The sequence below is a fragment of the Penicillium soppii genome, assembly GCF_028829465.1.
Source record: "Penicillium soppii strain IBT 18220 chromosome Unknown utg000005l, whole genome shotgun sequence".
Classification (NCBI taxonomy): domain Eukaryota; kingdom Fungi; phylum Ascomycota; class Eurotiomycetes; order Eurotiales; family Aspergillaceae; genus Penicillium; species Penicillium soppii.
The window spans coordinates 2277547-2304061 of NW_026643235.1; the positions used below are offsets into that span (position 1 = coordinate 2277547).

A 26515-nucleotide genomic window follows, 5' to 3' on the forward strand; every position below is an offset into this window, starting at 1 on the left:
CGTCAATCGATCGATTGCACTCTAAATCTACATATGTAACCTTGGAAGTCTGTTGAGGGAATTCTCGGAAATCATAAACTCCACTATAATGAGTCTGAATTGGGTGCAGCAAGTCCCCGAACTAGGAACCGGCGAGTTTTGTTCAAATGATTCGGACAAATAAATTCAAACGACTATACATAATAAGCTGAGCTGCGTAAATTATAAAAAGAGGGTCCTATCTGATTTCCAATGGTGTCAACGTGTCAAAAAGATCTCAAAAGTCGAAAGCTGACATTCCGGACATTTTATGTCCGAGATCGCCGATCTTCTGCCCCCAATCTTTTCTACCAAAAACTCTTCAACTTTGTTCAACTTCTCTCCAAACCGCAACAATGTCTGATCACGAACAAGCAGCTAATAAGAGGAAGCGTGCGAGTAAGTATTGACTCTGTTTATATTTTGTTGCAATCTCTTCCCCCCCTTACTTTGGTCAATCATTTTTGTTTTGTGCATTCCCTTTTCCCTTGCGCTCATAACCACCATATGATCAAGCCTTGGGTAATAAAGAAGAAGAACACAATGGTGGTTTATCAGCAATCCCACGATCATCTAGATCAATTAGTTCTGAATTGGGCTATATGAGACGTCTTTGGGGGCCCGACCGATTCCCCGATCACATACCAGCTCGCTTTTTCCCCTCCTACCCCTCCTCGCAACAAGCCCGCTTATCTTGAATCACAACATGTCTAACGTTCTACCTCCAGGAACCCAGTCTTGCCCTCCTCCAGAGCTTCCTCAACTTGTTGCCGAACAGCACGTGCCTATCCCATCCCATGACAAGGATACCCAGCGCTTGATTGTGGTTCTCTCCAATGCCAGTCTGGAGACCTACAAGGCGGTCTCCAGCGGCCGTAGTGGAACCAAGGATGAGAAGTTCTCTCTGCTGAACAGCGATGAGCACATTGGTATCATGCGCAAGATGAACCGTGATATCAGTGAAGCTCGCCCGGATATCACCCACCAGGTACGATTCAACATCGCCTGAAAAGAAAATAAAAAGCGCAAAAGATGTAAAACGAAAGTAATAGCCACTAACCAACCATATAGTGTCTTCTGACTCTTCTTGACTCCCCCGTCAACAAGGCCGGTCGCCTCCAGATTTTCATCCACACCGCCAAGGGAGTGTTGATCGAAGTCAACCCTTCCGTTCGTATTCCCAGAACCTTTAAGCGTTTTGCCGGTCTTATGGTCCAATTGCTTCACCGTCTCTCCATTCGCTCCACCAACTCCCAGGAGAAGCTCCTCAAGGTCATCAAGAACCCCATCACCGACCACCTGCCTCCCAACTGCCGCAAGGTGACTATGAGTTTCGAGGCACCCTTGATTCGCACCCGGGACTACATCGAGTCACTGAAGCCCAATGAGAGTGTTGCCATCTTCGTCGGTGCCATGGCCAAGGGTAACGATGACTTTGCCGACTCTTTCAAGGACGAGAGTATTAGTATCAGCAACTACAGTCTCAGTGCTAGTGTGGCCTGTAGCAAGTTCTGTCACGCTGCCGAAGAGGTCTGGGATATTCTGTGAGAAAGAAAAAGAAAAATTCGCGCTCAGCGAGCGCGCGTCCTTGTCGTCGCTGACGGCACACCTGCCATGAGGCCACGAATTTCTTATGGGGATTGAGTTGCATGACCCAAGAGACTGTCTATATATTCATGTATAGGTATCTGGATTGGGTGCCCTTTTGGGGTGTTTTGGCTTTTCCACCGAAAAAGCCCACATCGTCTCTGCCCTCTTTTTTTTTATCTCTTTTCTCTGTTTTGCTTTAGGAGAACTCACCTGGGATACTCGGACGAGGCATCAAGCATCGGGATTCATCCCATGTCGCTGTATCTGTCTGTTTTGAGAGAGCATTAGGGCGTTCTCTGTCTCAGCACAATGTTAACGGGTCGGATGGCATTTGGTTCCTTTTCGCCAGTCCTGATCCATTGGAGCTTCCATCTATACAGTTTCAACGACTGTTATTATGGGTAGACCAGAAAAAGTGAACAGCACATAGATCGGGATCCATTGATTTGGAGTCTGAGAGGCACATATTTTCAACTTCTTGTGTTCAATACAAATATGGCTAATTATTTTTTTACAACGAAGTGCCATGTAGTCGGTAGTCGATGTAGTCATATCATAAAAAGTATACAATATTACAACTATAACCTTGGAACTAGTGAGTAAAAACCAAAGTACCAAGTAATATACATACCGAGTACATATGGGAGGTAACTTGATTATTAGTGTCGACGTGGCTAGCCTCGCCTCACTTTGAAATGCACGAATCAAATATGTGGCGATCTAGATTGTATGCACTTCTGCCCATTTGATTATTGAAAAACCAAAAAATTCTCAAATATGACAATCCTATCAAATTTGCATACAATATTATAAATATCAAAAAGGAGTCAAAAATAAATCCAATACATATTATCATTGTATGAATAATTCTACTGTATACGGAGTGCCCTAGGTATCTAGATAGTGGCGGTCAGTAACACCTCGATTTAACCCGTTTGGCCTCTCGACAAGAATTTCCCTTCGGTCTTTGCCATCCACATCCAACTCCATCCACCCCACTTGCAAGGTGTCGCTATTTGTTCCGTGCACAAGGGACAGGTAAGCAGAATGCCCACTTAATCTCTATAGGCTCCTGCGCATTGCTCAGGGTATTTGAACAAACGCCCCATCCGCCATTCGGAACTCCACTTAGACTCCCCGCGATGACCTGGCAGGGCAGTTCGTCCAATCCCTGTCGCCATAGGCGTCTCACCCATTCAAACAGAATTGGGCTGCGTATCCAAAAGCGGCCAGGAACAGGAAGCCCCCTATTTTACTACGCTACGACAAGTGGTGATATTGATACTAACCTTAGCTCTTTGGGCACTCGACTCATCCGCCTGTATCCTTGGATTTTGGAGTGTGTTTCAACTCATTGCCGATCCTTCCATCGGGCTGTACCATACAACATTGTATTGTATTGGACAATCAGTTGATTTTGGCTGGCCAATCGTCCTGGACTTGTCCCACTTCTCTCGACTTCAGGACAATCACCGTCTGTGAGTTCCACATCTCGTCCGAGGGGCTGGGCTCTTAGAACATGCGGTGTTCTTTTTCCCCCCATCTCCTTGGGCAGAATTTCAGGAGACCTCTGTTTCTGGATTAGAGTCACGCGGCATGTATTCTCACTGGTTCTTGGATGCAAGCTTCGGCCTCGCTTTAGTGGTGTCATAGTTCCGGTGTTTTATAGAACTTGGATTCCCTCACCGTATATATCCTCCTTACCTGCAATTCAATTTCCTTAATTCTCTCGTTCTATTTATTCATTCTTTCCCTCTCTATACGAGGTTGTTCTCACACATCTCTTCACAATGCCTGTTTCGCATATCACCCTCACGGTCTCCCATCTTCCCACCTCGACTTCTTTCTTCTTATCATGTTTGCAGCCACTGGGATACCAGTTCATCGGGCGGCATGATGACTATATAGGATTCGGTCAGAAGCAGGGGGAACCTGCTGATTTCTGGATGACTGAGACAAAGCCTGGGTATGTCGAGTCAATAAAGAGTTTCACATCGAACATACAAATCTGACTATCACCAATAGATGTCCTCCAGGTGCTGTACATGTCGCCTTCCCAGCCCCGTCGAAAGACGCAGTCGGCTCGTTCTTCATATGCGCCTTAAAAGCTGGTGCGAAGATACATGGAGAACCCAAGATGCGAGATTCGCAATCTGGGTACTTCAGCGCAGCCGTCATCGACTTCGATGGTAACAGCATTGAAGCCGTCTATCGGCCCAGTATGTCTTCCGCTGCGTCAGCGGTCAGCGGGCCCACGGTGGCTCTACTGGAGGATTCAAGCCGCTCCGTGGTCTCGAAGGCAAGCAGCAGAGCCAGCACTGTCAAGGCAGAGAGCATCGCCCCAAGATCCGAAGCCCCGTCTGAGGCCAAGTCCCGTGCGCTGTCCAAAGTGCCCACGGCCATTGAGCGGTCTGCCCCAACTGTCGTATCTCGACATTCGCAAGGCCCACCGCCGACATACACCGTGCAAGCGCCACAGGCTCCAAAGACCGATGACGGCAGCAAGGCAGCCAAGACTATTGTCGGCACACTCATTGGTGCCGCTGCTGGCGCAGCAATCGCATACGCGATGGTCAAAGGGGACTCACAGTCAACCACCTCTGAGACCCAGGGCCAGTCGCAGATGTTTCCCACAGACTTCCCACAAATCAAAGCCGCAGCCCAATCCTTCTTTGGTGGCAACAACAACTCAGAACCAGAGCCCCAGCAACTACGCGCCATCGAGGCACCATCACCACCCCGCAGCGTCTACTCCTCCGCCTCAAACCCACGCTCAACACTCACCCGCAGCGTGACTTCCAAGAACCCCCGCGCCAGCACAATTTACGAAGGTACTGAGCACTACGACGACAGCGGCCGCCGCGCCTCCGAAGGCTCAGTCTACAGTATTCCAGAGCACGGTCCGCTCCGCGCAATCGAGTACCCGCCCGCCAGCGCTGCCTCCCAGCAGCGCTACCACTGCGCCCCCTCAACCTTCATCAGCAGCTATGTCGAGGACAAGCCGCGCAACATGTCCGCTGGCAGCATCCACAGCGCATCAACTATTAAAGCCTCGGCCGTGCGCCGCCACAGCCACGATGACAAAGATGGCTACTCGTCCGTCAGTCACCGCAGCCAGAGCGTACACAACCAAAGTCATCATTCACATCGCTCGGTGCGCACCTCCTCGCACGCCGGCGTGGGAAAGGGCAAGGAGAACGCCAGCGTTGCATCATACAAATCAGCCCGCAACATCCCTCTCCCCGCAGGCTCAGAAGCCACCTTCTACTCCAGCCCGAGCATCCACAGCAAAGACATCGCTATCGGACCCAAGGACTCCTACGTCAGTCCACATGACTACTCCTACGGCGGACCCTCATACGGCGTAGCCAAGGACTCGTATGTCTCCGCGCGTCATGTCTTGCTGCCCGAAAGCGTGCTCGACGTTGACGTCGAGTCGCATGTCTCGCCCGACGACTCAATCAGTCAAGTTGGCGGGCGCTCGGGCCATTCGCACCGATCGCGCCGCTCCCATCGCTCGAGCCACTCGAAGGCCGGATCCCACGTCGATGACGTTGTTCGGCCGGCTGACTCTGTTAGTCAAGCCTCTAGGGCTTCGCATCGGACTGTCAAGGCTGAGGGCAGTAAGGCTATGTCTAAGGCTGGGAGTCGTCGCGGCAGTCAGGCTGTATGATCTTTGATCTATGATGCTGGGCTTGGTCCTTTGACCGAGGGCTGATACATTGGTCTCTCTTGCTGGACTTCTTCGGGCTTTGGGCCCAGGGTGTGGTTCAGTTGAGAGGATCATTCTATACGACAGATGAGATATTTTGCCTTCTCAGAGTTTCAGAAGTAATTTGTTTGGTTCGTTTTGCATTTACACAGATAGATATACATACATACATACATACATATATGGAGTTGGGTAATTGAAATGCAATATTTTAGCTGCAATGATTACTGGAAACTGTAAATACATGCCTGTATCGGAGTGTACTCCCCTAATAAGAACATCGCCTGACGTAGCTTCGGGCGACTGCATGTCTTTGCTCAAAAGGTTGATGGGAAGTTTCCCAGTCTACCACCATCAACAACGATCACGGCCCCGTTAGTATACCCACCCGCACGAGATGCGAGATACAAGAACGTTCCCATCATTTCCTTCTCATCGCCAACCCTTTTCAGAGGAATCATCTCGGCTGGCAGGTCATTGGCTTCACCTTCCTTCATGTTTGCGAGCAAGGGGGCAGACATTTCACTTGGAAATACTAAACAGGAAATCAGTAAGCAGTTCACTGGGTTCCGGGGTTGAACTCAGCCAGATGTGGTATAGGTGTACGTACATCCCGGCGCAACACAATTGGCACTGAGACAATCAGCAAAGGAACATTAGACTTGGCGAACAACATACCGAATATTCCACTGCGGCAGAGCCACAGCTAACTGTTTCGCAGCGTGCGTTGCAGCAGCCTTGGACTGGCCATAGGCCCATCCACCAGGCGCCTTCTTATTGAAAGAGGCAATAGAGCTGGTGACAATAACCTGGGAGGTCTGCTCGACATTTCCCTTCTTATTGCCGCGGTCCAGAAGACTCAAGAAACTCATAGCAGTATACCAGACAGATGCAGAGTTGACCGAAAGTGTCTCCAAGTACGAGCTGTAGTCATGCTTTAAGTTCTCAGCCACCCACTCTTCGAGTGTCGTCTCCGGAGTAATTGGCTTAACCTGAGGGCCGCCAATGCCCGAATTACAAACTAGAAGGTTGAGATATCCAACTTCCTTTTCGACCACAGCAGCTGCTTCCTGCAGTTGCTTCTGGGATGTGACGTCGCATTGCAGCGGGATGACATTTGAGCCAATGGACTTCGCGGCTTCTTCCAAGACTTCGTACCGACGGCCTGCGATATAGACTTTGGAGGCTCCGTTGTTAGCCAGAGCCTTGGCTATCATCAATCCGATTCCTGATGAGGGTTAGCTTGTGTGTGTGCCATATATGCAGGTTGCTGAAGACTTATGTACCAGAGCCTCCGCCTGTGATTAAGGCCACCAGGCCGTCCACTTTGAAGAGTATTTCGGTAGACATTTGGGAGTTTGACAGAATCAGTCTCTTTGGAGCTCTAGATTTTGTATTTTCTCAACGTCTTACAACCTTGGATTAAATATCCAAGGATCCATCAAGATGTAGCTTACTAATTCCACGGAGGAGCCCCGGTTCCCGAGGCCCGAATTCACACTTAGATATTACGTGGATAGTAGTTATGTAGAGAAAGAATATGTTAACCAGGGTCCAGGTGTTATTTGATTCGTCTTGTTGAGATTGATATACTTTGATCTATATATTGTTGGTTGCTGTTTATTCTACGGGTATGCAGGGTTCACCCTATGCCATCACTCGTTCCTCCCGAGGTCATTCCTCTGTCCTATGATGTCAAGCACGCCCTACGCCTTACGCCCTACGGTGCTACGCCGCATCTTTAAGTCCAAGCTTTGTCTGCCAAGCGAATTGACTTTCGAATTGCTTTTTGAATCAATTGACCACTGATTTTATAATCAATTTGAGCATGTCTCGCAATGCTTTGTGGGAGAATATCTTATTGTGTCACTGTAGCTTTGCAACATTTATCGACATGAGGGAAACCTAAGTCAGACTGACTGGCGACTGAACCTCCAATCTACGAAAAACTTGCGCCGGGCAGCATGAACCCCCTCACAACCCAGACCCTGTACCGAAAGCATCAACAATTGCCGACAGCGATGGTCGGACGGAGGCTACGGCTGGGTCGTCATAGGATCATGCGCTCTTCTAGCCTGGTGGACCGTCGGCAGTAGCTATGTCTGGCGACTATCAGTGGTCGAGTGGTGTTGTGGCTAGGAACAGGGAAGATGGCTTCCATAGGCATCACTTGCAATGCGCTCGCGCAGATCGGTGCTAGCTTCTTGGCGCATAATGTTGTTGGCCTGTGCTTCCTGCCTGGGCTACTCCTGGGCATTGGGATGAGTGCAAGTGTCATGGTATACTCTGTAATCCCTGCACATTACTTCAAGCGCAAGAGAGGATGGGCAAATAGCATGGTGTATGCGGGCGGTGGCCTCGGCGGTGCAGTCATGAGTATTGCCGGTAAACAATATGGTAGAGCGCTACGGCATTGAGTGGGCGTTCCGCATCTCAGGCATTGTCACGGCTTCAGCGGTGCTCCCGGTATCTCATCTATGGGATGTTCTTGGATCTCTGAACACCCTCACTGCGTTCATGTTGATCAATTCGCTGAGCACGATTGCCCTGTGGCCTGCATTAACATCTTTGACACCTCTGGCGATATTTGCGGTTTTTAGTGGATTGAAAGGTGGCCAGCTCTTCACTTCAATGCCTACAATTGTTGGCAACGTGTTTGGTTTCGTTCGTGTGCCTACTGCTATGAGTATAATGCTTACGGGATGGATAGGCGAATATCTGTTTGTGAGTGTTCTTGATCTAGTTCCAGGACAAGAATGCTGCATCCAAAGCTAGCATATCTTGACAGGATTCACGTTGCAGGTCTTCTTCTCGATATGTACGATGGTGCAGAAGGGGGTCTACAAGCGTATCGTCCAACCATGTTTTATGCTGGGTCGGTTTCATTTGTTACTACCTTTCTTGTGCTCGTGGTACGAATCCGGATGAACAGAAGGCAGTGGGTTAAGCTTTACACGCTGAGAATATCGGTATCAGAGCCAATTCCTTGTCATCTACGGAAAATCCAGGGGAAGGAAGGTGGTAAGTAAGTCTGTCTCTTGGTTGAATCTTCTGAGGATGGAATATAAGAACTCGGACTCAATTTCCATAGATGAGATGCGATAGTTTATTTACTACATATATAAATACTTGGAAGCGTCTAGGTACATATGTATAAATACATGAGGTCACTTTATTCAGGTTTAGCTAAACATCACTTGTATACCTGTATACACGAGGTGCCTCAAAACCGAGGATGTACCCAAGTAAATCAAGCCAGAGTCCAAAACCTATCAACAAATGACAATAATCCCGCACGAAAGAGTCCTGGGCGTGTAGGTCCATTCTAAGTCCGAACTACAGCTACAGATGACACCCTACAAGAGTTCCAATACACCCATCAACACAGAGACGGACCTGCCTGGATTGTGCTACTTGAGAGCAAATAAGAAAAGACTAATCCCAAAGCCACAAGACACAGCTTACGCAACGGTCTCAAGCCGATCTCTGCACATTCCGCGAGTCTACTCCCTGGGCACCTAACCACAGAAACGAACCACGTACAAATAAGCTTTAAAGCACCAGGATTCCAATAAAGGCGTCCATTTTTCAATCCTAGACAAACCGCCGCTTAACAGCGTTCGGAAAAGAAGAGAAAAGCGTATGTTATGAATGCATGAGAACTTGGTCATAAGGATCGTTGAATATGGAATGGCCCAAAAACTCAACCCGACAACACGAAAAAAAGGCAGTAACCCAGTCGACAAAAGCACGAGAAAAGCGCAGGACAGGATTGAAAATGGCAAGCACCACGCATTGAGTTTCGAAAAGGAAAAAAAACGTTTCTACAACCACGGGTACGCCAGGCTTTCGCGACTGAATCTAAGCGGAGAAGAGAAGCGAAAAGATGCAAGGAGGCATTGAGCCGAGAGAAAGTGGCCGAGCGAGATTGAGGACCGAAGGGTTATTCGAGGACAGCGGAATGAGATTGGGCGGTCAGATTCAAATAGCGTACTTGCGCGTCCACTCCCTGGCAGTTTCCTTGTACCGTGGTCGGTCGGTCTTGTAGACATGCGCGATTTCGGGCACCAGAGGATCATCCGGGTTGGGGTCTGTGAGCATCGAGCAAATAGAGAGCAACACTGTTGTATGGTTAGAGTGGCGTTCGGGGTGTCAATTGGATATCTGGGCTGTGGACTTACCCTTAGAGATTGTGAGAGCGGGGCTCCATTGGTCCCTCAGGATGTCTAGACAGATGCTGCCGTTGGAGTTGATATTGGGGTGGTAGACTTTAGTGGTGAAGTTGACCTTGGGAGGCTTGAAGGGGTAGTCGGTGGGGAAGTGGATTGCAAGGAAGAAGACTCCTCCACTGTATGGGGAATCGGTCTGGTGTATGTTAGCATTCTGGACGATGGGTGTTTCTCTGTAGGGCATTTGCGGGGGTCATGTGGCCCCAACAAGGTCCTCAGAGAAGTTGATAGATCAGAGACGGCGGCTTACAGGTCCCATGATGGTGGCTTGCCAGTGGAACTATAATACGAAAGAGAGTCAGTAATCTATGGCCCCCTCATTGGTATCAGGCAACGCATAGACAGGACGCTATCCCGCTACACGGCACCCAACCGAAAAAAAGAGTATTCATACCAGGTCATCGCCGACGGGTCCAGCGGAGCATGATGAGGGAGGATCCCTAAGATAGTCAGAGTCTGAAAGAGTGCGTGGCGATGACGAAGGGCTTACCGGCCGAGGTCAACGAGTTCCTTGTTAATGCGCTTGAGAGCCATGACGATCAAAGAGTGCAAAGATTGCAAGTGAAAAAAAACTGATAGAAGTCAGATAGTTGTTATGAAAGAAAAGGAAGGGCAACTCACGATTACGTCGTTGTGTGGAAAAGAGAAGAGAACTTCAAGGAGAAGATTATTGAGGGGGGAAAAGTCCACAGGTGGGCGGAAATCGATTCTTTACTGCCCGTTACTGGCCAGTATTATACCGCCACCCAAGACACATCCTTTGACCAGATTCAGCCCCCTTTTGCTTTGTAAGATATCAAAGTAATACAGGGAGAAGAGATTAGTCAAATCAAATTAGATACTATTTGTATGTTCTACAATGTCCTCGATTCCCCTAATTATTCGAGGCCAAGACCAGGGCTGATTCAATTTGGCGGGGTCAGTCAGGGCTTACATATCATTACACAATACCTACATAGGTATCACATTGCACAGAGATTTCATAAAGAACGACAAAATATCTCAATAATCACATTTAATCTGACCGATCAATATTATTGTGAATTATTGTCAGCCAATACATGCATATGTACGGCGTATATACGGAGTACATATAGACCTACATGTACATACATATACGCTGGGTATCGTATTCAAAGTGTACTGCCCCTCATGATGTCACGTGTGGCGCTGAAACAACGCTTGTTCAAAAGAGGAAAGACGTTGTATGACCATATACTCACATAGTGAAGACCATTCTATATCACTGTATCACTACCTTATATCGCCAGGGTTATAGTGTTATTGTCAGGAATTCATTACCCCTCTATTAGGCAATTCTATTATAGAATACTAACCTCCAAACCCTCATTCTAAACTTCATTCAGCCCTCTGTTTAGCACACTTCGACTTTTTCATCAATTTACCTAGTTCTGTAACTACCTATACATTTTTGCTTTAATTGTATTTGGATATAATTGTGATATACCTTTACCTTTATACAGGCTCTTATCCCTTTTTTAGACAAAGGCCTGCACGCCCGTGATGGCACGGCCCAGAATCAATGCTTTTAAAAAGTATCAGTCTCGGCCCAACGCCATTAGGCACAATGAACTTACCATGAATATCACTCTGGCCTTCATAAGTCTGCACCACAAACAGGTTGGCAACATGTCGGGCAATGTGGTATTCGTCACTGGCGGCATTACCACCAAACACTTCTTGCAGACTAATGAACACCAATTGTCAGCAAAGCAAATATACCCAGATCAGGAAAACATACACTCGAGAATTATGCAGCGCACGATCACAGTTTTGACGCTTGATCATCGAGATCATCTCCGGTGTCGCCTTGCCAGCGTCCTTAAGCCGAGCCACCTGAACTGCAGCCAAAGTGCCGTAAGCAGCATCCGTCGCAGCATCCGCCAGCTTCTTCTGAACCAGCTGATACTTGGCAAGCGGGTTGCCCTTAAACTGCTTGCGCTCCAGACTATACTCACGCGCCCGGGCAATGCAGTCCTCCAGCGCACCCATGCTACCAAATGCAATGCCCAACCGAGCACTGTTCAAACACGTAAATGGACCTTTGAGACCCTCCACATCAGGCAGCATGTTCTCCGCTGGCACGGGGCAGTCATCCATCTGGATCATACCCGTAATAGAAGCTCGAAGAGCACTCTTATTCTTGATAGCAGGGGTCTCATAAGATCCCGGTGTCGCACGCGAACGTTCAACGATAAAGCCACGGATCTTCCCCGTCGACTCGAGCTTCGCCCATACAAGCGCAAGATCTGAGATAGGGGAGTTCGTAATCCAGGTTTTGCTACCAGAGAGCAGGTACATGCCCTTCTGCGTGGGGTGCTCGCGTGCCACGGTCTCCATAGAGCCTGGGTCCGAGCCGTGATTGGGCTCAGTGAGCCCGAAGCAGCCAGAGGTTGTGCCCTTGGCTAGACCGGGGAGGAAGCGTTCCTTTTGTTCTTCTGTGCCGAACTCGTAGATACCAGTCATGGCGAGTGAGCTCTGCACGGACATGCCTGATCGGTATCCCGAGTCTACTCGCTCGACTTCTTTGGTGATCAGGCCGGACGCCACAGTGCTGACACCGGCGCAACCGTATCCTTCAATTGAAGCACCGAGAAGGCCTAGGTCGCCCATTTCTTCCAGGATCCGGCGGTCGTAGTCCTCGTTGCGGTAGGCCTCTAGAAAACGACTGACGTCAGTTCACCATGTCGCGGTAGAAAAGATACATTTGCAACACATACCCAATACACGCGGCATCAGCTTGTCCTGGCAGTACTGGCGTGCTGTATCCTGGATCGCGAGTTCCTCTTCTGTAAATAGCTCCGCGGCGGCTAGGGGATCTTCCCAGTTGAAGACAGCCGAGGAGGCATAACGACGGCCTGCGACGGAGGGAGGACCAGCCTTGATTGAGCGCGCAGCTGCGCGGAGAACAGAGCGGTTCATCATGGTCGGAAATTACAAGGAAGAAACAAAAAAGACAACTGTACAAGTGGAGAGAGAGACACACACAATGTTATTCAAGGTGTTGCGGGGGAGCTCTGTCAAATATGAACTAAGAATGGGGAGACCTCGGCAATTTTGCAAGTTTGGGGTAATTGAAATCACCGAGAACGTTGCACCAAACAACAGAGATTCAAGATCCAAAACCCCTTGACTCGGTCTGTAACTTATTTCAATAAATATGATTCGACAGAACTCCCGGGCAAATGATCTTCGGTTCTGTGAGTTCGACCGACTCGGACATTTTCGGTATTCTGTGTTCGGCAACCGTTCCGGTATGCCAATCGCCGAGTGTACTTACATTACACTTTTATCGCACCGCGATCAAGAATATTCAAATTAATTGTAGGCTGTTCTAACTGTATGTTTCTAGAATCCATGTTCACCCACAATGACCGTGATCGCCCTTTATAGGCTATCATTACTATGTACAAAGAGAACAGTCGAAAGGTATCAGAAGTCAACACGGCTGACTCTGGAAGTAGATCATGCCGGCATTTGGCTCTGGAGGAAGTCAAACACTCCTGTAGGGAAGTAGTCCTCGTCGGTTCCCCATAGATCTGCCATCATGGGGTCAACCGAGCCCTCAGACAGACCCGGTTCCTGCTTTCCAATGGCAGGAGGTTCAAAGCCATTGCTGCGTTCGGCAGACAGCGGCGCCACTCCAAGTAACGGAGGCGGGTGGTTCAAGATAGTGTCACGCTCACCAAGCATCTGAGATCCGGGTATTATAACAGGTTTGAAGAGGGAAGATGGGTCTTGTGGGACTGATCCAACTGATTGTTGGGTGCCAGCAGTGCGCTTCTCCCACTCCTCAAGACCTGTTAGCATTTTACGGAGTCCTCTAGCGATGTGGTGACTCAGGTGGCGCTCGCTCGCGCGCTGACTACATGACACCATAAGCTCGACCACCCTGCCAACAAGAACACGCACGTAGCTAACGTCAACATGTAAACCCGCTGAGGCGATAGACGTCTGCTTGCCCTGGCTGCCGGGAATGGCCCCATTTGAGCATACTTTGGCTGCGATCTTCAGAAGGAACACTGCAGCAAATGTGATCATACTGTGGAGATAAAGTGGGACGCCGACAAGTGCCCGCTGGATATCTCGCTCGTCCAGGCAAACCTGGAGTGTAGCAATAGCTGATTCGACAGCGATATTGGCGCGTTTTCGGCGTTCAAATGACATTTGTCCTGAAGAGGTGGATGAGTGGTATGTGCGCAGTGCCACCGAGTTGAGCTGCAGTCGAGAGAAGTGGTAGTGCATGTACACGGCCTTGTATGGATATGCGCCGACGTAACGGCTTCCCGCTGTAGTAAAACGTCAGAACCCTCTTTTCCTCTTTTTTTGGATGTAAAAGTCCGAGACATACCAAGCCGAGGAAGCCATGATGACTTCCAATTACCTAGATCAATGTCAAATTGATCAATCTTGGAGAAGTCGCTCTCGGGAACTTCCAACTCCACATCAGGGCCGAAAGAGAAATATATACGGGTTAAAATTATGAACAGGTCGACTTGGCTATGAAGTCGAAGGTCTCCTTGGGATATCGACGGATTTTGTGTGAAGACATTGTGTTGCGTGATACTGGCATCTTCGTGGATCATTGGTGGTCGTCCGTACGCAATAGAGAAGTGGTGTTCCAAGGTCTGAACAGTATTAGAAATAGTAGGAGCTTTGGTTCAGAAAAACTCACATAGAGGAGATACCATAGCCTCGCCTGTTCCAGGTGCTCTGGCGACCCTTGTGTGGCTTTGCGGTAGAATTGGTGCAGGTTACGTTCGGTTGCAATACGCACCGCGTAACCAGAGAGCTTCCAGCTAACATCCGCAAGCCAGAAAGCACCTATGCATAGTGCACGAATATCATCCAAGGTATGATGATGGCCTAACATAGATTCCGATGCCAATTTTGCAAACTCGGTATAGCATGTGTCAAATGTGCGTTCCTTGCTCGGCATATGAAGTGCAGTGACGGCCAGAATGGCGGCAGATAGCATTGACGATGATCGTCGGGCAGATGTTAGATCTTTGTGTGCTAGCAATGCTCCATCCCATAGGTAGCGGTTGAGTACCTGGTCGAATTGATGAAATAGCTCCTCTGCTTCCTGAATATCAACCACGCCGCGCGAAATGAAATCAGTGACCAATACCTGGTCGGGAGCAAGTTTTTGTCCTTGTGAGCTGTCACGATTCTCACTTAGCTGGGTCACCTCGTAGAGACTTCCCATTGGAGCTGTGACCAAGGAGGCTGCGCCTGTTTCCTCGCGGTCCAGAGAATATTGTGGTTGTGGTGGGGGAAGCCATAATTCGATCTTGATGCCGTCGTATTTCCTACTGAAATTCCGACTGGTTCGGCCCTATTGTTTTGCCCAAGCCCGTTATCATCGGTCGAAACGGTAGAGTCTTTCCGGTCTCTCTTCTTCGAGGGCGTCTCAATTGAGCCACCACCCGCTTGGTAGTACGATAGCTCCGGTAGCTGTGATTTTCGGAGCAGATCTGTCATTGCCGATTCAATCATTGATTTCCATCTTGGGTGGCAAGGCAATTAATGTATGCTTTTGTCATGTAAGCTGGAGCAGACACTCACTCGGCTTCATCCTCCAGTAATGTCTGAAGACTTTTGTTCACGACACATTCTAGCCCCATGCGCCCACAGCGCGAGCATACCGCATCACTTGCTTTCATGTCACAGCGCACTTTGTGTCGCTTACACTCTGTGCATGCCCGTATCCGTCGAGAGATCTTCGGGACATGGTGAGCGCGCTCCTCTGGGGTGAAAGCACCCTGAGGGGGAGAATCGGACGAGGCATCGCCATTGGCCTCGAACTGGATGCGATTCCGCTTCATGTTAGTATGGAGGCTAGACTCATCCTCCGCATGGCGCTTTCCGGGGAAGACACAAAAAAGGCGGGGTCCGGGCAGCTTCACGCCGGTCCACGGGTTCTCGACCGAATTACTCATAAAAGCCGGTTGGCCGCCTGAGGCATACATGCATATTTAGGTACCAATCAGGCACACAAAAGGGAGGATCACCTGATAGATAGCCCCAAATCCGCCGGTCACATGATTTTGTGGTACGCTATTCCCTTTTGGGTTTAAATAGGTCGCGCTTCCAAGCTCAGCACGCGTTTCGCGCGGTGCGACAGATCTAGCTCCATTTGCTACACAGGCTTTCAACTTGATCACGACAATTTGAACTCACAGACAATATGGGTATTAAACGTGAGTTATATATATCTTGACTAATTCCCGTTCTATGCTGAACGATCATCAGATCTGTACCAGGTTATTTCAGAGAATGCCCCCGATGCAATCAAAACGGGCGAAATTAAGAATCACTTCGGCCGCAAGGTCGCCATTGTATGTCCTTGGCATGCTTCGTTTTCTACAATTAGTTTGGCCGATGCTGACATACCATCTTTTTTTAACATAGGATGCGTACGTCATAGCTATCTCGATATCTCAAAAGTTGCTCATCGCTAACCCAGCACAGGTCCATGAGCATCTACAGTTTCCTGATCGCGGTCCGTTCGGAAGGTCAGCAGCTCATGAGTGAGTCCGGCGAGACCACATCCCATCTGATGGGTATGTTCTACCGTACTCTGCGAATGGTGGACAATGGCATCAAACCTCTTTACGTCTTCGACGGTGCCCCGCCGAAGCTCAAATCCGGTGAATTGGCGAAGCGTGTCGCGCGTAAGGCTGAAGCCCACGAAGCCCATGAGGAAGCCAAGGAGACCGGTACTGCAGAGGATATTGAAAAGTTTTCGCGACGGACGGTCCGAGTCACCCGTGAACACAACGCAGAATGCAAGAAGCTTCTCGAGCTGATGGGAATTCCTTTCATCAATGCGCCAACTGAAGCTGAGGCTCAGTGTGCCGTTCTAGCCCGCGCGGGTAAGGTGTATGCTGCTGCGTCTGAAGATATGGATACACTATGCTTCGAGTCCCCCATTCTTCTACGTCACCTTACCTTCAGTGAGCAGCGCAAGGAGCCTATCCAGGAAATCCACCTAGACCGCGCGCTTGAGGGTCTGAACATGGACCGCGCACAGGTAAATTATCCTGATCATCATGGATGCTATCACAGTCACTAATTACAATTACAGTTTATTGATCTTTGTATTCTTCTGGGCTGTGACTACCTGGAACCCATCCCCAAGGTGGGAGCCCACACAGCTCTCGCTTTGATCAAGGAGCACAAATCTCTTGAGAAGGTCCTGGAGTTCATGAACAACGACCCCAAGAAGAAATTCGTGGTTCCCGAGGATTGGCCCTACCAAGACGCACGGGACCTGTTTACCGACCCGGACGTCCGTGCTGCGGATCACCCTGATTGTGACTTTAAGTGGGATGCCCCCAACATTGAAGGCCTGATTGATTTCTTGGTCAAGGATAAGGGTTTCAACGAGGACCGTGTCCGCAATGGCGCCGCGCGTCTGTCCAAGCACTTGAAGTCCGCTCAACAGTCCCGACTCGAGGGATTCTTCAAGCCCGTTGCCCGTACAGAGGACGAGAAGGCATCTCTCAAGCGCAAGAACGATGAAAAGATCCAACAGCAGAAAAAGAAGAAGAAGGATGATGCTAAGGCTAAGAAAGACGCCAAGTCAAAGCCGCGGGGAGCAGCATAGTTTCTCTATTGACAGAGAGTCTTTCAACCCCTTATCCTTTCTTCGCCTTTCTTTTTTCTGAAAAAAGAATTGATGTGACAAAATTATTTGCTGATCTAACATGAGCTGAGCTGGCGTGGGCGTTCTGCGGTTTCTTGATTTTATTTTTATTTATTTTTGCATCGCTTTCGGGGCGCGGAGAATCCCCGTTTCAACCCGGGATTGGGGCAAGACATGAAGCACCGCGTATCATACCGAAGAAGTGTTTGATTTGATGTTCAATTTGATGAAAAGGACATAAGTGTGCTTGTACATTGTTCCAGTAAAGATTTACAGGTCCTTAGACATCAAGATCAGACAAGATCAAGTCGAGCAAGTACAACGTATTTAGCTGATCCTCGTCGCTATAGTGAATAAATTAATTCAAATCTCAATTATTTAAGATGGTTGGCATATACCCTGTATTTCTACTACTTCAAATATGCTCAAACCAGATTTAATATTGGTGTTGCAAGGGATCAACATCTGAGCAGGTTGTATAGATCCTCGATAAGCGAGACCAATCCGGGCCTCAGAACACCAACCACGAATGATCTCGGCATATTAAGCAACAACTACCTTGAATGCAGCAAGTACATACTGACACTAGCTACCAGAAGCAGTATACACGCTTTGAAGGTGCACCCCAAGCCCAGGTGATGTAGGATCAGCGATTTGACCAAGTCAACCCTTGATTTGACGCGCCGGTTGCGGGCGCCCATGCGATGATCCCCATTGCACGACTGCCCTGATGGACCAATCATCGAGACTGTAGAGTAAAGGATCATGATCTCAACCCTGAGGTGTTATCATAAATGATAATAACCCTTGTTGGTCAGACTAAAACGTTGTGGTTAAAGATGTGATGGCCTGTATCCTTAGTACTCGGAGGCAGTAACTTCTAACTAGCATAGACTAACTACGGGTCGGTCCCAAATGCACTCTTTTGGAAATCTTACAGTATCTATCGGTGAAATCATGCTCTTCAGGGGCCTCTTATTGGTTCTACTGATACTCGGCGGTCTTGTGGCGTTGAGAAGATGCAGCTTCCCCTCTCTTGGTCGATATATATCGCGTGCCACATTGATTTCGAGGAAGTTCAGCTTCATAAACTTCGTATGCTAAGGTTTATAGGTAATTCGCAAACCTCATGTATAGATAGGGAAACAAATAATTGAAACGACCAAATACGTTGGTGGGTTCTCAAAATGCATCACTTTGTTGGCCCTCGGCTCAAATATATATCAAGTGACATATCCTATGTTCGTTTACGAGTTACAAATCTCCCCCAAGGTATGATAGTTCAACATTAAACAGACACAGAGGTAATCTATCTATTGTCTTTTTTTTTCTCTCTCATCAGCATGTTGATTCAACCTTTTCCCTACAGTAATAACCCAGAAAAATCCCAATGTTCGAAATGTCCGAATGCGCGACGTGAGGCAAAAACAGTCGAGGCACCAAAATCCCAAGACTAGGGCTTGATATCAACCAATAATAAGCACGAATACATACGTGCAAAGAACAAGTCAAGACATCATCTATGGGGCTGTACCGTGGAAATCAAAGAGTCACCGGATCGGACCTAAATTTGGGGGGATTATTCCTATCTATTCTCTACGTGACCCTTCAGCACGAGGTGATGCAGGTCCCAAAGCAAGGAGGCTCTGATAAGTATGTGTCAATGTATAAAGTACGGGATATTCACATTCGTACTTGATGTAGACACGTAGCTGAAGAAAAGGCAGGAAATGCAGACAATGCAGTGAAGAAGGTACCTGAGCCATTCTCTTGATCTGGGATTCCAGGCGGCACGAAAGAAGGGTTGCCAGATCCGGTCAGCAAAAGAGAGGGATAGGACGATCACCCCAGACAGCGCCATTGGAATGCTAAGGGATCTTAGTCTCCTGGAGATATGTGCCAAAAAAAAAAAAAAGAAAAGAAAAAGAGAGAGAAGAATATATGCGCGATTTCCATTGAGGGGAAAGAGTACGCGCCAAAGAATCAGGGCAGTCTTCCTAGTCCATGATCAACCTGGATATGAAGATGGATAGGATCATATATCATCAGATATTATCGGGGAATGAAAACTCGTAACAGATTATGGGACTTTATTAGACTTAATGCTTAACGAAATTAAAGTATTCAAAGTATTCAAAGTATTCCACGTACTCAATATAGAATGTGAATTGGTTGATTCAAGTTCGATGACCATCAACAACTCGATAAACAGCTCTCTCACTAGTAGACAAATGAGAAACGAAAACATACAGAAAATAACATACAAGTAAATCCAGACAAGAGAAAGAAAGTAAAAGAGAACTGAACAACTACGTGCTTTTTTTTTCCTTTCCCCCCTGGTGATCTTGTCAACACCGGTCGCCTATAAATCGCGGATGCCCCGCGGCCTTTCCCTTCCCTCTGCTCTCTTTTTTTTTCTTCCTTTACTTTCACCAACCCACTCAAAAAATTTGAATCATCTTGATTACTCTACTTCAGACTCCTGTGTCTTCATCTCTTTTATCAATCCAACTATCTAATCATGCCTCCCAAGAAGGTTACCAGCGCGCCCAAGAAGGCCGCTTCCAAGGCTGCTGCTCCTGCTCACACCTCCTACCGTGGTATGCCTTCCTTGATCTTGAATGACCAACACATCGCGTAAACGCGGTTTTTGCATCATTATAGTCGCCAACATCTGCTGATTCGAATGATATAGATATGATCAAGGATGCTATTATCAGCGTAAGTTGATCACTGCCGGCGCGAGCTTGGGTTGTTGTGATCCGGATCGCGCGCCCGACCGTGACACGTCTTTGCCTTTGGGCACAACCACAACAAATGTATATCATTTGTTTGATTATCTATCCATTGCTAACTGGTGTCTTTTGCTTATAGCTGAAGGAACGCAATGGTAGCAGGTATGTTTCTGGTCTTTTACCTCGTGGTCGCCGCCTTCTAGGAGTGGTGACCCGGGTTCTCGCGTCCGTCAGAACACGCCACTAACTGAATTTCCACTACAGCCGACAGGCCATCAAGAAGTATGTTCAGTCGAACAACAAGATCAACTTCTCTTCCCAGAGTGTTTTCGATGCTCAGTTCAACAAGGCCATCAAGGCCGGTGTTGAGAAGAATGAGTTCACCCAACCCAAGGGTAAGTTTGATGCTCACTGTCCACGTGCATTTTTTCTATCCTCGGTGTGCATTCTTCCACAACAGCGCTTCGCTGCATGTGGCTTGCAAGGGATTATCGCCTATCATATGACAGATCAGCTGACGCGTCGCGTTTTAGGCCCATCCGGACCCTTGAAGCTTGCGAAGAAGGAAGCTCCCGTCAAGGCCGCTCCTAAGCCAGCAGCAAAGCCTGCTGCTAAGGCCGCTGCCACTAAGGTGAGTTCCTGTCGAGGCTGACCTCATCTGCATTGTACTAATTTCCACGCAAGCCCGCTGCCAAGGCTACCACCAAGAAGGCCGCACCCAAGGCTGTCGCAAAGACTGCCGCCACCAAGAAGGCTGCTCCTAAGAAGACTGCCGCCAAGAAGACTGCTACCAAGCCAAAGGCCAACTCTGGCAAGGTCCGCAAGACCACCACTGCCGTACGTTATTGCTGGATGCTTGCATCTCCCTTGATTGACAAGGTATTAACCAACATTCCAGGCCCCTGCTATTGTCGAACAGCCCAAGGTTACGACCACGACAAAGTCTGGCCGCATCACCAAGACCACTGCCCCGCAGTCAGCCGCTCGGGCTGCTCCCAAGAAGCGAGTTTCTAAGAAATAGAGGGCTTGAAGTCTTCTTTTTCTTTTGACCAGATCAAGTTCTCCCTATATTTTCACGAGCGCATTTCCGGGGAGGGCAACTGGTACTCTTTCCTTTGTTCTTCTCCTGTAATTTCTTCCTTTCGACCCGTTGATCTCTGGATTTGGTCTCCTTTTGTGTGTTTTGCTCCGTTTCTTTTTTTGGGGATATCTTCGTTATGATGACTTTTGCTTCTTTCCAAAGTTCAATGGATGGCGTCCTGCGGTGGGGTTTGCAATGGGCAACTTGCGGGTTAGTGTTTATTCTTTTACTCTACGATTCAATTATACAGTCATTCTTGTGCAACTGTGATGTCTTTTTGCTGGATCAGATTACCTGTATCTTGTCGCCGTCCAGCGCTGTGAACCGTGTAAATCCTTGACCGCGTGGCAGTAAACAAACTGTAGATCCTTTGCTCCATGTATGTACTCTCGCATTGTCGATGTTTCATTTTCAATTTTGTATCGTTGAGGATTTGGTTATGATCCAATGCTGCACATTGATTCCATCTTAACAAGCTTTGTGGTCTTAGTACGTTCCTATTTTCCAACATTCTCATTTATCTATAGCTGGAATGACTCAATCTGAGCATATGTACGAATTTGAGAATAGAGACGTCGAGGGAATACAAAGGCCCCTACCCCGTATACGCGTTGGAAGTTCGAGATGGACGAATGAGAGCAGATGATGCCCAAAGCCGCAAACAGTTGTAGCCAAGACCGTGCCCAGCCCAACTGATACTGGCAGGTCTACTCCGTCGGTGTCTAGACCACGTGTAAATAATAATGCAGAACCGCATTTTCCCTTTGCCCTTTGGCCAGAATATTCTCTGTACCCGAGTACGTTGGAGTGTTTTGTATAATATGGACTCCGTAGATGAAATGGTGGAGCACTTCCCCTGTGGCGCAGAGGCGGAAGATTTCATTAAATATGGGGAGCCCTATTTTTGGATCATTTTGCTTTTGGTAGTCTACAAGCGTCACTGTACGAAGCATACAATGTAGATATTAAACATTATAACCAGAGCACGGAGTACGCTAGTCATATAGAGAGAGATATTATCAACAATATAGCACTCGATGTAAACAATAGAAAACAAGGAAATTGAAATTGAGATTGCAAGCCGATAGGGCCGATGCCACTGTCATTGGCTACTCGGCAGCCTCTGCCCTGCATTTTGACACCATTGTATTAGTCTGTATGGCGTGTATATTATGGCAGTGTGATTGCTTCTCACTCGTCAGTTACCTAGGTACAGATGTAACTAATCGGTGGTATAACATGTACCAGTTGTACGGAGTACAGAAGAAACCCTTAAACCTCATAGGGCCAAGTCGTGCGACGCTGATCTCCTTGCATAATTGAACGCTGGCATGGATTGGAGAGGGGTATAATATTTGTGCTTGATCAGAGAGACTTAGATAGAGAACTGTGAACCAATCAGTAATGAGGACATGTGAATTTTCTGTCATTCTGTTTGACGGTGATATTGAACTGGGGCGAACAAGAAGTTGCACACTATACTCCATAGTAAGGAAATGAAGTGCTGATAAACCTCCGTGCTGAGTTTTTATGCAGCAGCCTAATTGTCTCAACTCGAATGGAAAAAGGAGTACGTCGGAGAGAGGATACTAAATAACGATTGAGATGAATAGAATATAATTACTAGCAATACCATTTATATAACAATAAAACCATAGAACGAGTGACTGCATAACTGAGGTATAGTAGTTATGTATAGTAAAGTATTGGTGGAGTCCGTACGTGTCGTAATTCTTCTCTCCCCGACAACCAACCTCTCCTTCTTCTTCCCACACCCCCATATTTTCCCCGACCTCAACTTCGTTTGCTTGTCAAACGAAATATGTTTATCGGTTGAATATCGCCCTGGCTGGCTGCTCGACTGTATCCGATCCGCTAGCCCTCTTTCAATCCTTCCTTTCTCTTTGGAACTCGGTCCGGTTCATAACCTTCCTGGATCTCCGCCAATAAGGGTGACTACCGTCAACTTTCGGGTTGCCGGTGCACGCAGAGCTCACGTCACCCGTTTCCCTGAATTGACACAATGCCATCCTTCTCCAACGACGTCTCCTACCAGACTGCTACAGCCACCCATCCTCGCCCGTTCGAATCCTCTCGGAAGTCGCACGACAAGACCCCCGTGGGAAACACTTTCTTGTGGACCAACTGGCCCAACGGCAACGGTGATACGACCCACGACTCTCAGAATGATCGGCACCTTTTGACCGATCTCAAGAACGGAAGTGCATACTCACTGAATGGCCCTCGGTCCAGTGTCAGCTCGTACACGCGCGACCTGCCGCTGTCCAAGGACGGCAGCATGCATTCGATAGGCAATGGATCCACCAGGGATCCCCGCGAGAATGGGCGCCCGTCTGCCCTCTTGGATCGTAAACCTTCCGAACCAGGTCCGGGATCCGTTCCTACCACATCGTCCTTTCCTAGCCAACCCAATGGAAATGCGAACGGCCGGCCCACTCCGAACAAAGTGATGGTCAACGGGGATGCTCATCGGCCCTCTGCCGATGAGACCTCCATTTCGCCATCGGCCTCGCTATTACAAATCCCACAGGCAGACGAGACAGGGAGACACACCCCAAACCCCGATCGCTTGACCCCGGACTCGAAGGCCGGACCCCAACGCCACTCCTCCCCTCCCGCTCCATCAATCCTCGACGCTACCTCCGTCCCAGAATCGCAAAATTCCAGTATGCGACACCGCCACTCGTTGCAAGTCCCGAGAACCCCTAGCGTTCGACGAGATAGCCGAGAATACACCGACGATGCTGCGTACAGCACTGGCCGCATGTCACCGACAGCGGGGTTCCGTCGAACGTCAATCAGTCTAATTAGACGGGCAACGAAGAGCAGTACCCATCAAGATATCACACTAGACGAGGCGCCGCCGGATGAAGATGCGGCCCGATGGGCCGAAGCCATTAAACAAAAGCGAGCCTCGCGCCGTCGACGCGAGGAGGAGGACGATGACCGGGTTATTGTGGGCACTAAGGTCGATCAGAACCACGTCAACTATGTTACAGCATACAACATGTTGACTGGTATCCGCTTCACGGTCTCGAGAATCAACGCGAAAATGGACCGGGAACTCACTCCAGCGGACTTTGATGCTAAGCACAAATTCTCCTTTGACATGTGAGAATCATCCCCCTTTAATCTTGATACTTTTGGGCAACCCTGACAATAGGCAGTACCGGAAACGAACTCATCCCCTCCGCGAAATACGATTTCAAGTTCAAAGACTACGCTCCTTGGGTTTTCCGACACCTGCGTGCCAAATTCCGCCTCGACCCCGCCGATTACCTCATGTCTCTAACAAGCAAGTACATCTTGTCCGAATTGGGCTCGCCCGGCAAGAGTGGGAGCTTTTTCTACTTTTCGCGAGACTACAAGTACATCATCAAGACCATCCACCACTCCGAGCACAAGCTTCTTCGGAAGATTCTTCCTGAGTACTATCGACATGTGGAAAATAACCCGAACACCTTGATTTCGCAGTTTTACGGATTGCATCGGGTCAAGATGGCTTATGGCCGCAAGATCCACTTTGTCGTCATGAACAACTTGTTCCCACCGCACCGAGATATCCACCAGACATTTGATTTGAAGGGTTCGACCATTGGCCGTGATCTCCAAGAGTCAGACCTCGAAAGGAACCCCCGTGCGACCATGAAGGACCTCAATTGGGTCCGTCGGAACCGTATCCTAGAATGCGGGCCCTCGAAACGAGATTTCTTTATCGAGCAACTCAAACGCGACGTGGTGCTACTGCAAAAACTGAAGATCATGGATTATTCCCTTCTGGTCGGAATACATGACGCAGGTAGGGGTAATGAAGAGAATCTGCGAGACAAGACTCTTCAGGTCTTCTCACCAGGAGGGGACCGCGAACAAGACACAAACCACAACGGTCTGATGCGTACTCCTTCCAAATTGGAAAACGAACGCAAGGCTCGGGAGCTACGTATGCTCATCAAGCGTGAGCGGCCTGTTCCATTGGACAAAGCGGCAGCGAAGATGCCCGATGAGATTCTCGATGAACGGAATTACCATGTCTTTTACGCCGATGACGGTGGTTTCCGGGCTACCCATGAGAACGGCCAACCGAGTGATGAGATTTATTACCTTGGTATTATTGATTGCTTGACCCATTACGGAACCACCAAGAAGATTGAACATTTCTTCAAGGGACTTTCGCACGATCGGACACAGATCTCTCCCATACCGCCAGAGGGCTACGGAGAACGCTTCATCAATTTCATTAAGGGAATCACAATGTCCAAGGAAGAAGCCGAGAGACGACGAGACTCGAGACACTCTGCCTCCGGTGTCCCTCAACAATCAGCCGAGAAGCGTCGCTCAAGATCCTCTTCTGTCGAGCGTACCATGCAGGCAGCCGAGAAGGAAGCTGCGAAGGACGTCTCCGTCACCCACCCCCGAACATTAGCCACCGTTTGGGACCCCGCAGACGCCAGCGGTCCCGGCCCAACCTCGACTCTTCCCATTGTGGATGAAGCCGGTGAGGCAAGTAGTGTTGGAGGTCACAGCTCACACAGCCGAAATGCCCCCCCAGCCGCGGACAAGGAACTCCCTCCTGTCCCCAACGATGCTCCGCCACCAACACCCAGCAAAGGCAAAGAAGTTGAGCGAAGCAAGTTCTTGACTTCGAGCCCGGCCCGTCGTTAGCCTCGACGTCCGCCGCATTGCAATGATTGACATCGCGTTGATACCTCTTATTCGTCTCTTTACCTTGTTTTTGTATTCAGCGAGATATCCCCCCCTTGTTGCTCTTGATAGAACCACCTATTTTGTTTCCTCAGCATGGGTTTGCGCGAGGCATCTCATCTTCCATCCGCTCTTCCCCCCGCACTTTCGCAAGAAACTGATGTTCACGAGTGACATGTGTATAATTTCTGTTGATTGTTGAGCGACCCATCTCCGTCTCTTCGTGTGTTGCATGTTCCCCTTTGCTTCCGGCATCTGCAATCGTCAACGACTCCGACTCTGGCCTTTTCTCTCTCTTTTTCTCAACCGCCTCCATTCTCTTTAGCTTTGCTTGCATGATCTGTACTGCAACTGTACAGCTCCTGCCCTCGTCAATTGACCGAACATACCATCCACATTCTCTATACCATAACCAATCCTCTATCTTCACCCCAATACGCATCATTTCTGTGCCAACAACAACGATTGATTCAATCTTTTCACCAACCGTCTCTTTTTGTTCATCTCATTTCCAGTCTGTTCGCTAAGAGCGTCCTTTCAAGATTCCGGCGACACAATCCGGCCACAACAACCTGTTCATACGAACACTTTTCCTTAATGTATCTGTCTTGTGTGTATTTGGTCTTTTTGTCTTCTTTCTTGCTTGCTCTTGCCTGAGTCCTCTCTCCATACCCTGTACCAATCACTATACCACACATTTTTTCTCTCGATAATCGTGCTTCTATCAAATGAAGGAGATCCAAATTAGCAGATCCA

At 48.6% G+C, this 26515-nt stretch overlaps 10 protein-coding genes across 10 annotated transcripts; 6 read left to right on the forward strand and 4 right to left on the reverse strand.

Moving 5' to 3' along the window:
- Nucleotides 1-724: 724 nt before the first annotated feature.
- N7529_006295 (18S rRNA pseudouridine methyltransferase) lies at nucleotides 725-1566 on the forward strand (the record flags this gene model as incomplete). The annotated part of the gene is made up of 2 exons (XM_057241822.1): nucleotides 725-1006; nucleotides 1090-1566. 2 exons carry the CDS (start codon nucleotides 725-727, stop codon nucleotides 1564-1566), a joined length of 759 nt encoding a protein of 252 aa, XP_057097181.1.
- Nucleotides 1567-3398: 1832 nt separating this feature from the next.
- On the forward strand, nucleotides 3399-5281 carry N7529_006296 (VOC family protein; the record flags this gene model as incomplete). Its single annotated transcript, XM_057241823.1, has 2 exons — nucleotides 3399-3574; nucleotides 3634-5281. The coding sequence occupies 2 exons, from the start codon at nucleotides 3399-3401 to the stop codon at nucleotides 5279-5281; spliced, it is 1824 nt and encodes a 607-aa protein (XP_057097182.1).
- A 356-nt stretch (nucleotides 5282-5637) lies between these two features.
- N7529_006297 (SDR family NAD(P)-dependent oxidoreductase) lies at nucleotides 5638-6670 on the reverse strand (the record flags this gene model as incomplete). The annotated part of the gene is made up of 4 exons (XM_057241824.1): nucleotides 5638-5855; nucleotides 5931-5953; nucleotides 5999-6548; nucleotides 6607-6670. 4 exons carry the CDS (start codon nucleotides 6668-6670, stop codon nucleotides 5638-5640), a joined length of 855 nt encoding a protein of 284 aa, XP_057097183.1.
- A 1044-nt stretch (nucleotides 6671-7714) lies between these two features.
- On the forward strand, nucleotides 7715-8095 carry N7529_006298 (uncharacterized protein; the record flags this gene model as incomplete). Its single annotated transcript, XM_057241825.1, has 1 exon — nucleotides 7715-8095. One exon carries the CDS (start codon nucleotides 7715-7717, stop codon nucleotides 8093-8095), a length of 381 nt encoding a protein of 126 aa, XP_057097184.1.
- A 1206-nt stretch (nucleotides 8096-9301) lies between these two features.
- Nucleotides 9302-10083, reverse strand: N7529_006299 (putative ubiquitin conjugating enzyme (UbcD); the record flags this gene model as incomplete). Its single annotated transcript, XM_057241826.1, has 5 exons — nucleotides 9302-9441; nucleotides 9502-9685; nucleotides 9800-9829; nucleotides 9944-9989; nucleotides 10040-10083. 5 exons carry the CDS (start codon nucleotides 10081-10083, stop codon nucleotides 9302-9304), a joined length of 444 nt encoding a protein of 147 aa, XP_057097185.1.
- A 965-nt stretch (nucleotides 10084-11048) lies between these two features.
- On the reverse strand, nucleotides 11049-12495 carry N7529_006300 (acyl-CoA dehydrogenase; the record flags this gene model as incomplete). Its single annotated transcript, XM_057241827.1, has 4 exons — nucleotides 11049-11095; nucleotides 11148-11257; nucleotides 11312-12227; nucleotides 12291-12495. 4 exons carry the CDS (start codon nucleotides 12493-12495, stop codon nucleotides 11049-11051), a joined length of 1278 nt encoding a protein of 425 aa, XP_057097186.1.
- Nucleotides 12496-13035: 540 nt separating this feature from the next.
- N7529_006301 (uncharacterized protein) lies at nucleotides 13036-15542 on the reverse strand (the record flags this gene model as incomplete). The annotated part of the gene is made up of 5 exons (XM_057241828.1): nucleotides 13036-13859; nucleotides 13922-14198; nucleotides 14246-14863; nucleotides 14887-15079; nucleotides 15139-15542. The coding sequence occupies 5 exons, from the start codon at nucleotides 15540-15542 to the stop codon at nucleotides 13036-13038; spliced, it is 2316 nt and encodes a 771-aa protein (XP_057097187.1).
- A 218-nt stretch (nucleotides 15543-15760) lies between these two features.
- On the forward strand, nucleotides 15761-17182 carry fen1 (multifunctional nuclease RAD27; the record flags this gene model as incomplete). Its single annotated transcript, XM_057241829.1, has 5 exons — nucleotides 15761-15773; nucleotides 15826-15911; nucleotides 15985-15989; nucleotides 16045-16606; nucleotides 16661-17182. 5 exons carry the CDS (start codon nucleotides 15761-15763, stop codon nucleotides 17180-17182), a joined length of 1188 nt encoding a protein of 395 aa, XP_057097188.1.
- Nucleotides 17183-19742: 2560 nt separating this feature from the next.
- N7529_006303 (histone H1/H5 family protein) lies at nucleotides 19743-20977 on the forward strand (the record flags this gene model as incomplete). The annotated part of the gene is made up of 7 exons (XM_057241830.1): nucleotides 19743-19821; nucleotides 19917-19942; nucleotides 20096-20118; nucleotides 20221-20351; nucleotides 20490-20587; nucleotides 20641-20793; nucleotides 20855-20977. 7 exons carry the CDS (start codon nucleotides 19743-19745, stop codon nucleotides 20975-20977), a joined length of 633 nt encoding a protein of 210 aa, XP_057097189.1.
- Nucleotides 20978-23060: 2083 nt separating this feature from the next.
- On the forward strand, nucleotides 23061-25720 carry N7529_006304 (1-phosphatidylinositol-4-phosphate 5-kinase; the record flags this gene model as incomplete). Its single annotated transcript, XM_057241831.1, has 2 exons — nucleotides 23061-24169; nucleotides 24226-25720. 2 exons carry the CDS (start codon nucleotides 23061-23063, stop codon nucleotides 25718-25720), a joined length of 2604 nt encoding a protein of 867 aa, XP_057097190.1.
- Nucleotides 25721-26515: the final 795 nt, after the last annotated feature.